Here is a 14,586-nt window from a genome sequence, read left to right as displayed (position 1 = left end):
TCTGATTTCCACCTAGATAGATATCCTGTCTGTTCTAACTAAAGTTGCTGTGTACTGTGACTGTCCCTCCTAGATGTATTATGGAGTCTGATTTCCACCTAGATAGATATCCTGTCTGTTCTAACTTAAGTTGCTGTGTACTGTGACTGTCCCTCCTAGATGTATTATGGAGTCTGATTTCCACCTAGATAGATATCCTGTCTGATCTAACTAAAGCTGCTGTCGTCACCTAGATAGATATCCTGTCTGTTCTAACTACCTAGATAGATATCCTGTCTGTTCTAACTACCTAGATAGATATCCTGTCTGTTCTAACTACCTAGATATATATCCTGTCTGTTCTAACTAAAGCTGCTGTGTACTGTGACTGTCCCACCTAGATGTATTATGGAGTCTGATTTCCTCCTAGATAGATATCCTGTCTGTTCTAACTAAAGCTGCTGTGTGCTGTGACTGTCCCTCCTAGATGTATTATGGAGTCTGATTTCCACCTAGATAGATATCCTGTCTGTTCTAACTACCTAGATAGATATCCTGTCTGTTCTAACTAAAGCTGCTGTGTACTGTGACTGTCCCTCCTAGATGTATTATGGAGTCTGATTCCCACCTAGATAGATATCCTGTCTGTTCTAACTACCTAGATAGATATCCTGTCTGTTCTAACTACCTAGATGGATATCCTGTCTGTTCTAACTAAAGCTGCTGTGTACTGTGACTGTCCCTCCTAGATGTATTATGGAGTCTGATTTCCTCCTAGATAGATATCCTGTCTGTTCTAACTAGAGCTGCTCTGTACTGTGACTGTCCCACCTAGATGTATTATGGAGTCTGATTTCCTCCTAGATAGATATCCTGTCTGTTCTAACTAAAGCTGCTGTGTGCTGTGACTGTCCCTCCTAGATGTATTATGGAGTCTGATTTCCACCTAGATAGATATCCTGTCTGTTCTAACTACCTAGATAGATATCCTGTCTGTTCTAACTAAAGCTGCTGTGTACTGTGACTGTCCCTCCTAGATGTATTATGGAGTCTGATTTCCACCTAGATAGATATCCTGTCTGTTCTAACTACCTAGATAGATATCCTGTCTGTTCTAACTACCTAGATAGATATCCTGTCTGTTCTAACTAAAGCTGCTGTGTACTGTGACTGTCCCTCCTAGATGTATTATGGAGTCTGATTTCCTCCTAGATGGATATCCTGTCTGTTCTAACTAAAGCTGCTGTGTGCTGTGACTGTCCCTCCTAGATGTATTATGGAGTCTGATTTCCTCCTAGATGGATATCCTGTCTGTTCTAACTAAAGCTGCTGTGTACTGTGACTGTCCCTCCTAGATGTATTATGGAGTCTGATTTCCTCCTAGATAGATATCCTGTCTGTTCTAACTAGAGCTGCTGTGTACTGTGACTGTCCCTCCTAGATGTATTATGGAGTCTGATTTCCACCTAGATAGATATCCTGTCTGTTCTAACTAAAGCTGCTGTGTACTGTGACTGTCCCTCCTAGATAGATATCCTGTCTGTTCTAACTACCTAGATGGATATCCTGTCTGTTCTAACTACCTAGATGGATATCCTGTCTGTTCTAACTAAAGCTGCTGTGTACTGTGACTGTCCCTCCTAGATGTATTATGGAGTCTGATTTCCACCTAGATAGATATCCTGTCTGTTCTAACTAAAGTTGCTGTGTACTGTGACTGTCCCTCCTAGATGTATTATGGAGTCTGATTTCCACCTAGATAGATATCCTGTCTGTTCTAACTTAAGTTGCTGTGTACTGTGACTGTCCCTCCTAGATGTATTATGGAGTCTGATTTCCACCTAGATAGATATCCTGTCTGATCTAACTAAAGCTGCTGTCGTCACCTAGATAGATATCCTGTCTGTTCTAACTACCTAGATAGATATCCTGTCTGTTCTAACTACCTAGATAGATATCCTGTCTGTTCTAACTACCTAGATAGATATCCTGTCTGTTCTAACTAAAGCTGCTGTGTACTGTGACTGTCCCACCTAGATGTATTATGGAGTCTGATTTCCTCCTAGATAGATATCCTGTCTGTTCTAACTACCTAGATAGATATCCTGTCTGTTCTAACTACCTAGATAGATATCCTGTCTGTTCTAACTAAAGCTGCTGTGTACTGTGACTGTCCCACCTAGATGTATTATGGAGTCTGATTTCCACCTAGATAGATATCCTGTCTGTTCTAACTAAAGCTGCTGTGTGCTGTGACTGTCCCTCCTAGATGTATTATGGAGTCTGATTTCCACCTAGATAGATATCCTGTCTGTTCTAACTAAAGTTGCTGTGTACTGTGACTGTCCCTCCTAGATGTATTATGGAGTCTGATTTCCACCTAGATAGATATCCTGTCTGTTCTAACTTAAGTTGCTGTGTACTGTGACTGTCCCTCCTAGATGTATTATGGAGTCTGATTTCCACCTAGATAGATATCCTGTCTGATCTAACTAAAGCTGCTGTCGTCACCTAGATAGATATCCTGTCTGTTCTAACTACCTAGATAGATATCCTGTCTGTTCTAACTACCTAGATAGATATCCTGTCTGTTCTAACTACCTAGATATATATCCTGTCTGTTCTAACTAAAGCTGCTGTGTACTGTGACTGTCCCACCTAGATGTATTATGGAGTCTGATTTCCTCCTAGATAGATATCCTGTCTGTTCTAACTAAAGCTGCTGTGTGCTGTGACTGTCCCTCCTAGATGTATTATGGAGTCTGATTTCCACCTAGATAGATATCCTGTCTGTTCTAACTACCTAGATAGATATCCTGTCTGTTCTAACTAAAGCTGCTGTGTACTGTGACTGTCCCTCCTAGATGTATTATGGAGTCTGATTCCCACCTAGATAGATATCCTGTCTGTTCTAACTACCTAGATAGATATCCTGTCTGTTCTAACTACCTAGATGGATATCCTGTCTGTTCTAACTAAAGCTGCTGTGTACTGTGACTGTCCCTCCTAGATGTATTATGGAGTCTGATTTCCTCCTAGATGGATATCCTGTCTGTTCTAACTAAAGCTGCTGTGTACTGTGACTGTCCCTCCTAGATGTATTATGGAGTCTGATTTCCTCCTAGATGGATATCCTGTCTGTTCTAACTAAAGCTGCTGTGTACTGTGACTGTCCCTCCTAGATGTATTATGGAGTCTGATTTCCACCTAGATAGATATCCTGTCTGTTCTAACTACCTAGATAGATATCCTGTCTGTTCTAACTAAAGCTGCTGTGTACTATGACTGTCCCTCCTAGATGTATTATGGAGTCTGATTTCCACCTAGATAGATATCCTGTCTGTTCTAACTAAAGCTGCTGTGTACTGTGACTGTCCCTCCTAGATGTATTATGGAGTCTGATTTCCACCTAGATAGATATCCTGTCTGTTCTAACTACCTAGATAGATATCCTGTCTGTTCTAACTACCTAGATAGATATCCTGTCTGTTCTAACTAAAGCTGCTGTGTACTGTGACTGTCCCTCCTAGATGTATTATGGAGTCTGATTTCCACCTAGATAGATATCCTGTCTGTTCTAACTTAAGTTGCTGTGTACTGTGACTGTCCCTCCTAGATGTATTATGGAGTCTGATTCCCACCTAGATAGATATCCTGTCTGTTCTAACTAAAGCTGCTGTGTACTGTGACTGTCCCTCCTAGATGTATTATGGAGTCTGATTTCCTCCTAGATAGATATCCTGTCTGTTCTAACTACCTAGATAGATATCCTGTCTGTTCTAACTACCTAGATAGATATCCTGTCTGTTCTAACTAAAGCTGCTGTGCACTGTGACTGTCCCTCCTAGATGTATTATGGAGTCTGATTTCCACCTAGATAGATATCCTGTCTGTTCTAACTACCTAGATAGATATCCTGTCTGTTCTAACTAAAGCTGCTGTGTACTGTGACTGTCCCTCCTAGATGTATTATGGAGTCTGATTCCCACCTAGATAGATATCCTGTCTGTTCTAACTACCTAGATAGATATCCTGTCTGTTCTAACTACCTAGATGGATATCCTGTCTGTTCTAACTAAAGCTGCTGTGTACTGTGACTGTCCCTCCTAGATGTATTATGGAGTCTGATTTCCTCCTAGATGGATATCCTGTCTGTTCTAACTAAAGCTGCTGTGTACTGTGACTGTCCCTCCTAGATGTATTATGGAGTCTGATTTCCACATAGATAGATATCCTGTCTGTTCTAACTAAAGCTGCTGTGTACTGTGACTGTCCCTCCTAGATGTATTATGGAGTCTGATTTCCTCCTAGATGGATATCCTTTCTGTTCTAACTAAAGCTGCTGTGTACTGTGACTGTCCCTCCTAGATGTATTATGGAGTCTGATTTCCACCTAGATAGATATCCTGTCTGTTCTAACTACCTAGATAGATATCCTGTCTGTTCTAACTACCTAGATAGATATCCTGTCTGATCTAACTAAAGCTGCTGTGTACTGTGACTGTCCCTCCTAGATGTATTATGGAGTCTGATTTCCACCTAGATAGATATCCTGTCTGTTCTAACTAAAGCTGCTGTGTGCTGTGACTGTCCCTCCTAGATGTATTATGGAGTCTGATTTCCTCCTAGATGGATATCCTGTCTGTTCTAACTAAAGCTGCTGTGTACTGTGACTGTCCCTCCTAGATGTATTATGGAGTCTGATTTCCTCCTAGATAGATATCCTGTCTGTTCTAACTAGAGCTGCTGTGTACTGTGACTGTCCCTCCTAGATGTATTATGGAGTCTGATTTCCACCTAGATAGATATCCTGTCTGTTCTAACTAAAGCTGCTGTGTACTGTGACTGTCCCTCCTAGATAGATATCCTGTCTGTTCTAACTACCTAGATGGATATCCTGTCTGTTCTAACTACCTAGATGGATATCCTGTCTGTTCTAACTAAAGCTGCTGTGTACTGTGACTGTCCCTCCTAGATGTATTATGGAGTCTGATTTCCACCTAGATAGATATCCTGTCTGTTCTAACTAAAGTTGCTGTGTACTGTGACTGTCCCTCCTAGATGTATTATGGAGTCTGATTTCCACCTAGATAGATATCCTGTCTGTTCTAACTTAAGTTGCTGTGTACTGTGACTGTCCCTCCTAGATGTATTATGGAGTCTGATTTCCACCTAGATAGATATCCTGTCTGATCTAACTAAAGCTGCTGTCGTCACCTAGATAGATATCCTGTCTGTTCTAACTACCTAGATAGATATCCTGTCTGTTCTAACTACCTAGATAGATATCCTGTCTGTTCTAACTACCTAGATAGATATCCTGTCTGTTCTAACTAAAGCTGCTGTGTACTGTGACTGTCCCACCTAGATGTATTATGGAGTCTGATTTCCTCCTAGATAGATATCCTGTCTGTTCTAACTACCTAGATAGATATCCTGTCTGTTCTAACTACCTAGATAGATATCCTGTCTGTTCTAACTAAAGCTGCTGTGTACTGTGACTGTCCCACCTAGATGTATTATGGAGTCTGATTTCCACCTAGATAGATATCCTGTCTGTTCTAACTAAAGCTGCTGTGTGCTGTGACTGTCCCTCCTAGATGTATTATGGAGTCTGATTTCCACCTAGATAGATATCCTGTCTGTTCTAACTAAAGTTGCTGTGTACTGTGACTGTCCCTCCTAGATGTATTATGGAGTCTGATTTCCACCTAGATAGATATCCTGTCTGTTCTAACTTAAGTTGCTGTGTACTGTGACTGTCCCTCCTAGATGTATTATGGAGTCTGATTTCCACCTAGATAGATATCCTGTCTGATCTAACTAAAGCTGCTGTCGTCACCTAGATAGATATCCTGTCTGTTCTAACTACCTAGATAGATATCCTGTCTGTTCTAACTACCTAGATAGATATCCTGTCTGTTCTAACTACCTAGATATATATCCTGTCTGTTCTAACTAAAGCTGCTGTGTACTGTGACTGTCCCACCTAGATGTATTATGGAGTCTGATTTCCTCCTAGATAGATATCCTGTCTGTTCTAACTAAAGCTGCTGTGTGCTGTGACTGTCCCTCCTAGATTTATTATGGAGTCTGATTTCCACCTAGATAGATATCCTGTCTGTTCTAACTACCTAGATAGATATCCTGTCTGTTCTAACTAAAGCTGCTGTTTACTGTGACTGTCCCTCCTAGATGTATTATGGAGTCTGATTCCCACCTAGATAGATATCCTGTCTGTTCTAACTACCTAGATAGATATCCTGTCTGTTCTAACTACCTAGATGGATATCCTGTCTGTTCTAACTAAAGCTGCTGTGTACTGTGACTGTCCCTCCTAGATGTATTATGGAGTCTGATTTCCTCCTAGATGGATATCCTGTCTGTTCTAACTAAAGCTGCTGTGTACTGTGACTGTCCCTCCTAGATGTATTATGGAGTCTGATTTCCACATAGATAGATATCCTGTCTGTTCTAACTAAAGCTGCTGTGTACTGTGACTGTCCCTCCTAGATGTATTATGGAGTCTGATTTCCTCCTAGATGGATATCCTTTCTGTTCTAACTAAAGCTGCTGTGTACTGTGACTGTCCCTCCTAGATGTATTATGGAGTCTGATTTCCACCTAGATAGATATCCTGTCTGTTCTAACTACCTAGATAGATATCCTGTCTGTTCTAACTACCTAGATAGATATCCTGTCTGATCTAACTAAAGCTGCTGTGTACTGTGACTGTCCCTCCTAGATGTATTATGGAGTCTGATTTCCACCTAGATAGATATCCTGTCTGTTCTAACTAAAGCTGCTGTGTGCTGTGACTGTCCCTCCTAGATGTATTATGGAGTCTGATTTCCTCCTAGATGGATATCCTGTCTGTTCTAACTAAAGCTGCTGTGTACTGTGACTGTCCCTCCTAGATGTATTATGGAGTCTGATTTCCTCCTAGATAGATATCCTGTCTGTTCTAACTAGAGCTGCTGTGTACTGTGACTGTCCCTCCTAGATGTATTATGGAGTCTGATTTCCACCTAGATAGATATCCTGTCTGTTCTAACTAAAGCTGCTGTGTACTGTGACTGTCCCTCCTAGATAGATATCCTGTCTGTTCTAACTACCTAGATGGATATCCTGTCTGTTCTAACTACCTAGATGGATATCCTGTCTGTTCTAACTAAAGCTGCTGTGTACTGTGACTGTCCCTCCTAGATGTATTATGGAGTCTGATTTCCACCTAGATAGATATCCTGTCTGTTCTAACTAAAGTTGCTGTGTACTGTGACTGTCCCTCCTAGATGTATTATGGAGTCTGATTTCCACCTAGATAGATATCCTGTCTGTTCTAACTTAAGTTGCTGTGTACTGTGACTGTCCCTCCTAGATGTATTATGGAGTCTGATTTCCACCTAGATAGATATCCTGTCTGATCTAACTAAAGCTGCTGTCGTCACCTAGATAGATATCCTGTCTGTTCTAACTACCTAGATAGATATCCTGTCTGTTCTAACTACCTAGATAGATATCCTGTCTGTTCTAACTACCTAGATAGATATCCTGTCTGTTCTAACTAAAGCTGCTGTGTACTGTGACTGTCCCACCTAGATGTATTATGGAGTCTGATTTCCTCCTAGATAGATATCCTGTCTGTTCTAACTACCTAGATAGATATCCTGTCTGTTCTAACTACCTAGATAGATATCCTGTCTGTTCTAACTAAAGCTGCTGTGTACTGTGACTGTCCCACCTAGATGTATTATGGAGTCTGATTTCCACCTAGATAGATATCCTGTCTGTTCTAACTAAAGCTGCTGTGTGCTGTGACTGTCCCTCCTAGATGTATTATGGAGTCTGATTTCCACCTAGATAGATATCCTGTCTGTTCTAACTAAAGTTGCTGTGTACTGTGACTGTCCCTCCTAGATGTATTATGGAGTCTGATTTCCACCTAGATAGATATCCTGTCTGTTCTAACTTAAGTTGCTGTGTACTGTGACTGTCCCTCCTAGATGTATTATGGAGTCTGATTTCCACCTAGATAGATATCCTGTCTGATCTAACTAAAGCTGCTGTCGTCACCTAGATAGATATCCTGTCTGTTCTAACTACCTAGATAGATATCCTGTCTGTTCTAACTACCTAGATAGATATCCTGTCTGTTCTAACTACCTAGATATATATCCTGTCTGTTGTAACTAAAGCTGCTGTGTACTGTGACTGTCCCACCTAGATGTATTATGGAGTCTGATTTCCTCCTAGATAGATATCCTGTCTGTTCTAACTAAAGCTGCTGTGTGCTGTGACTGTCCCTCCTAGATGTATTATGGAGTCTGATTTCCACCTAGATAGATATCCTGTCTGTTCTAACTACCTAGATAGATATCCTGTCTGTTCTAACTAAAGCTGCTGTGTACTGTGACTGTCCCTCCTAGATGTATTATGGAGTCTGATTCCCACCTAGATAGATATCCTGTCTGTTCTAACTACCTAGATAGATATCCTGTCTGTTCTAACTACCTAGATGGATATCCTGTCTGTTCTAACTAAAGCTGCTGTGTACTGTGACTGTCCCTCCTAGATGTATTATGGAGTCTGATTTCCTCCTAGATGGATATCCTGTCTGTTCTAACTAAAGCTGCTGTGTACTGTGACTGTCCCTCCTAGATGTATTATGGAGTCTGATTTCCACCTAGATAGATATCCTGTCTGTTCTAACTAAAGCTGCTGTGTACTGTGACTGTCCCTCCTAGATGTATTATGGAGTCTGATTTCCTCCTAGATGGATATCCTGTCTGTTCTAACTAAAGCTGCTGTGTACTGTGACTGTCCCTCCTAGATGTATTATGGAGTCTGATTTCCACCTAGATAGATATCCTGTCTGTTCTAACTACCTAGATAGATATCCTGTCTGTTCTAACTACCTAGATAGATATCCTGTCTGATCTAACTAAAGCTGCTGTGTACTGTGACTGTCCCACCTAGATGTATTATGGAGTCTGATTTCCACCTAGATAGATATCCTGTCTGTTCTAACTAAAGCTGCTGTGTGCTGTGACTGTCCCTCCTAGATGTATTATGGAGTCTGATTTCCACCTAGATAGATATCCTGTCTGTTCTAACTAAAGTTGCTGTGTACTGTGACTGTCCCTCCTAGATGTATTATGGAGTCTGATTTCCACCTAGATAGATATCCTGTCTGTTCTAACTTAAGTTGCTGTGTACTGTGACTGTCCCTCCTAGATGTATTATGGAGTCTGATTTCCACCTAGATAGATATCCTGTCTGATCTAACTAAAGCTGCTGTCGTCACCTAGATAGATATCCTGTCTGTTCTAACTACCTAGATAGATATCCTGTCTGTTCTAACTACCTAGATAGATATCCTGTCTGTTCTAACTACCTAGATATATATCCTGTCTGTTCTAACTAAAGCTGCTGTGTACTGTGACTGTCCCACCTAGATGTATTATGGAGTCTGATTTCCTCCTAGATAGATATCCTGTCTGTTCTAACTAAAGCTGCTGTGTGCTGTGACTGTCCCTCCTAGATGTATTATGGAGTCTGATTTCCACCTAGATAGATATCCTGTCTGTTCTAACTACCTAGATAGATATCCTGTCTGTTCTAACTAAAGCTGCTGTGTACTGTGACTGTCCCTCCTAGATGTATTATGGAGTCTGATTCCCACCTAGATAGATATCCTGTCTGTTCTAACTACCTAGATAGATATCCTGTCTGTTCTAACTACCTAGATGGATATCCTGTCTGTTCTAACTAAAGCTGCTGTGTACTGTGACTGTCCCTCCTAGATGTATTATGGAGTATGATTTCCTCCTAGATGGATATCCTGTCTGTTCTAACTAAAGCTGCTGTGTACTGTGACTGTCCCTCCTAGATGTATTATGGAGTCTGATTTCCACCTAGATAGATATCCTGTCTGTTCTAACTAAAGCTGCTGTGTACTGTGACTGTCCCTCCTAGATGTATTATGGAGTCTGATTTCCTCCTAGATGGATATCCTGTCTGTTCTAACTAAAGCTGCTGTGTACTGTGACTGTCCCTCCTAGATGTATTATGGAGTCTGATTTCCACCTAGATAGATATCCTGTCTGTTCTAACTACCTAGATAGATATCCTGTCTGTTCTAACTACCTAGATAGATATCCTGTCTGATCTAACTAAAGCTGCTGTGTACTGTGACTGTCCCACCTAGATGTATTATGGAGTCTGATTTCCACCTAGATAGATATCCTGTCTGTTCTAACTAAAGCTGCTGTGTGCTGTGACTGTCCCTCCTAGATGTATTATGGAGTCTGATTTCCACCTAGATAGATATCCTGTCTGTTCTAACTAAAGTTGCTGTGTACTGTGACTGTCCCTCCTAGATGTATTATGGAGTCTGATTTCCACCTAGATAGATATCCTGTCTGTTCTAACTTAAGTTGCTGTGTACTGTGACTGTCCCTCCTAGATGTATTATGGAGTCTGATTTCCACCTAGATAGATATCCTGTCTGATCTAACTAAAGCTGCTGTCGTCACCTAGATAGATATCCTGTCTGTTCTAACTACCTAGATAGATATCCTGTCTGTTCTAACTACCTAGATAGATATCCTGTCTGTTCTAACTACCTAGATATATATCCTGTCTGTTCTAACTAAAGCTGCTGTGTACTGTGACTGTCCCACCTAGATGTATTATGGAGTCTGATTTCCTCCTAGATAGATATCCTGTCTGTTCTAACTAAAGCTGCTGTGTGCTGTGACTGTCCCTCCTAGATGTATTATGGAGTCTGATTTCCACCTAGATAGATATCCTGTCTGTTCTAACTACCTAGATAGATATCCTGTCTGTTCTAACTAAAGCTGCTGTGTACTGTGACTGTCCCTCCTAGATGTATTATGGAGTCTGATTCCCACCTAGATAGATATCCTGTCTGTTCTAACTACCTAGATAGATATCCTGTCTGTTCTAACTACCTAGATGGATATCCTGTCTGTTCTAACTAAAGCTGCTGTGTACTGTGACTGTCCCTCCTAGATGTATTATGGAGTCTGATTTCCTCCTAGATGGATATCCTGTCTGTTCTAACTAAAGCTGCTGTGTACTGTGACTGTCCCTCCTAGATGTATTATGGAGTCTGATTTCCACCTAGATAGATATCCTGTCTGTTCTAACTAAAGCTGCTGTGTACTGTGACTGTCCCTCCTAGATGTATTATGGAGTCTGATTTCCTCCTAGATGGATATCCTGTCTGTTCTAACTAAAGCTGCTGTGTACTGTGACTGTCCCTCCTAGATGTATTATGGAGTCTGATTTCCACCTAGATAGATATCCTGTCTGTTCTAACTACCTAGATAGATATCCTGTCTGTTCTAACTACCTAGATAGATATCCTGTCTGATCTAACTAAAGCTGCTGTGTACTGTGACTGTCCCTCCTAGATGTATTATGGAGTCTGATTTCCACCTAGATAGATATCCTGTCTGTTCTAACTAAAGCTGCTGTGTGCTGTGACTGTCCCTCCTAGATGTATTATGGAGTCTGATTTCCTCCTAGATGGATATCCTGTCTGTTCTAACTAAAGCTGCTGTGTACTGTGACTGTCCCTCCTAGATGTATTATGGAGTCTGATTTCCTCCTAGATAGATATCCTGTCTGTTCTAACTAAAGCTGCTGTGTACTGTGACTGTCCCTCCTAGATGTATTATGGAGTCTGATTTCCTCCTAGATAGATATCCTGTCTGTTCTAACTAAAGCTGCTGTGTACTGTGACTGTCCCTCCTAGATGTATTATGGAGTCTGATTTCCACCTAGATAGATATCCTGTCTGTTCTAACTAAAGCTGCTGTGTACTGTGACTGTCCCTCCTAGATAGATATCCTGTCTGTTCTAACTAAAGCTGCTGTGTACTGTGACTGTCCCTCCTAGATGGATATCCTGTCTGTTCTAACTAAAGCTGCTGTGTACTGTGACTGTCCCTCCTAGATGTATTATGGAGTCTGATTTCCACCTAGATAGATATCCTGTCTGTTCTAACTAAAGCTGCTGTGTACTGTGACTGTCCCTCCTAGATGTATTATGGAGTCTGATTCCCACCTAGATAGATATCCTGTCTGTTCTAACTTAAGTTGCTGTGTACTGTGACTGTCCCTCCTAGATGTATTATGGAGTCTGATTTCCACCTAGATAGATATCCTGTCTGTTCTAACTAAAGTTGCTGTGTACTGTGACTGTCCCTCCTAGATGTATTATGGAGTCTGATTTCCACCTAGATAGATATCCTGTCTGTTCTAACTTAAGTTGCTGTGTACTGTGACTGTCCCTCCTAGATGTATTATGGAGTCTGATTTCCACCTAGATAGATATCCTGTCTGATCTAACTAAAGCTGCTGTCGTCACCTAGATAGATATCCTGTCTGTTCTAACTACCTAGATAGATATCCTGTCTGTTCTAACTACCTAGATAGATATCCTGTCTGTTCTAACTACCTAGATAGATATCCTGTCTGTTCTAACTAAAGCTGCTGTGTACTGTCCCACCTAGATGTATTATGGAGTCTGATTTCCTCCTAGATAGATATCCTGTCTGTTCTAACTACCTAGATAGATATCCTGTCTGTTCTAACTTAAGCTGCTGTGTGCTGTGACTGTCCCACCTAGATGTATTATGGAGTCTGATTTCCACCTAGATAGATATCCTGTCTGTTCTAACTAAACCTGCTGTGTACTGTGACTGTCCCTCCTAGATGTATTATGGAGTCTGATTTCCACCTAGATAGATATCCTGTCTGTTCTAACTAAAGCTGCTGTGTACTGTGACTGTCCCTCCTAGATGTATTATGGAGTCTGATTTCCTCCTAGATAGATATCCTGTCTGTTCTAACTAAAGCTGCTGTGTACTGTGACTGTCCCTCCTAGATGTATTATGGAGTCTGATTTCCTCCTAGATAGATATCCTGTCTGTTCTAACTAAAGCTGCTGTGTACTGTGACTGTCCCTCCTAGATGTATTATGGAGTCTGATTTCCACCTAGATAGATATCCTGTCTGTTCTAACTACCTAGATAGATATCCTGTCTGTTCTAACTAAAGCTGCTGTGTACTGTGACTGTCCCTCCTAGATAGATATCCTGTCTGTTCTAACTAAAGCTGCTGTGTACTGTGACTGTCCCTCCTAGATGGATATCCTGTCTGTTCTAACTAAAGCTGCTGTGTACTGTGACTGTCCCTCCTAGATGTATTATGGAGTCTGATTTCCACCTAGATAGATATCCTGTCTGTTCTAACTAAAGCTGCTGTGTACTGTGACTGTCCCTCCTAGATGTATTATGGAGTCTGATTCCCACCTAGATAGATATCCTGTCTGTTCTAACTAAAGCTGCTGTGTACTGTGACTGTCCCTCCTAGATGTATTATGGAGTCTGATTTCCACCTAGATAGATATCCTGTCTGTTCTAACTAAAGCTGCTGTGTACTGTGACTGTCCCTCCTAGATGTATTATGGAGTCTGATTTCCTCCTAGATGGATATCCTGTCTGTTCTAACTAAAGCTGCTGTGTACTGTGACTGTCCCTCCTAGATGTATTATGGAGTCTGATTTCCTCCTACTGACCTTTTCTTGCAGGCATTGTGATCATTAGGGAGCCTCACCCCTAGACCGTAGTGACCTTTCTCCTCTCTCCCTCCCTGCAGCCCAGACAGACAGTGTATTTAGTCCTGCTGATGGTGATGCTACGGCCAGTCTCCCCTTGTACCCCAACATGAAGTTCTGCGCCAGCAAGAACACTGAGCGTATCTACCTTTACTCCCAGGTACATGATGATGCTGCTACTCTGTACTCAACACTCCTCCTTCCTCTTCCCCTCTCGCCTCCTCGTCCCCTCTCGCCTCCTCGTCCCCTCTTGTCCCCTCTCGCCTCCTCGTCCCCTCTCGCCTCCTCGTCCCCTCTTGTCCCCTCTCGCCTCCTCGTCCCCTCTCGCCTCCTCGTCCCCTCTCGTCCCCTCTCGCCTCCTCTTCCCCTCTCGCCTCCTTGTCCCCTCTAGCCTCCTCTTCCCCTCTCGCCCTCCTCGTCCCCTCTCGCCTCCTCTTCCACTCCTCCTTTCTCTCCTCCTCTTCCCCTCTCGCCTCCTCGTCCCCTCTCGCCTCCTCGTCCCCTCTCGCCTCCTCGTCCCCTCTCGCCTCCTCTTCTGCCTCTCGCCTCCACCTTCCCCTCTCTCCTCCTTCCCCTCTCCTCCTCCTCTTACTTCTCCTCTTCCTCCTCCCTCCTCCTCCTTCCCCTCTCTCCTCTTCCTCCTCCCTCGTCCTCCTTCCCCTCTCTCCTCTTCCTCCTCTCTCCTACTCCTTCATTTCCCCTCTTTAATACCTGTAGTCCAATATGTCTTTGATATGAGTGACCAATTGAAATGGGAATGTAATATTTTCTGTGACAGACCTCCTTATGTACCATCATAGGATAAGCATCTTATCTACCTTCTTCAACATAACAATACCCTTTTAAGGCATAAATCAGACGTGGTTTACCCTTGTAAATCATGTCTGATTTGATTCATCCTAGGCCATTCACATTATTCAGAAATGGATTTAATCAACTGCTAAATTAAAATGGGATCAG

General features: G+C 42.1%; 1 protein-coding gene across 1 annotated transcript in view; it reads left to right on the top strand.

Moving 5' to 3' along the window:
* LOC110528847 (DNA annealing helicase and endonuclease ZRANB3-like) overlaps positions 1 to 14,586 on the top strand; it is a 101,880-nt gene that overhangs the window by 71,105 nt on the left and 16,189 nt on the right. Inside the window, exon 16 of the mRNA XM_036951658.1 lies at positions 13,668 to 13,786. Coding sequence (XP_036807553.1) covers positions 13,668 to 13,786 — 119 coding nt within the window. The remainder of the gene's footprint in view (positions 1 to 13,667; positions 13,787 to 14,586) is intronic.

Source organism: Oncorhynchus mykiss, chromosome 18 (genome assembly GCF_013265735.2).
Source record: "Oncorhynchus mykiss isolate Arlee chromosome 18, USDA_OmykA_1.1, whole genome shotgun sequence".
Classification (NCBI taxonomy): Eukaryota; Metazoa; Chordata; class Actinopteri; order Salmoniformes; family Salmonidae; genus Oncorhynchus; species Oncorhynchus mykiss.
Note: the sequence above shows the minus strand (reverse complement) of the source record. Positions and strands in the feature narration are given on the sequence as shown.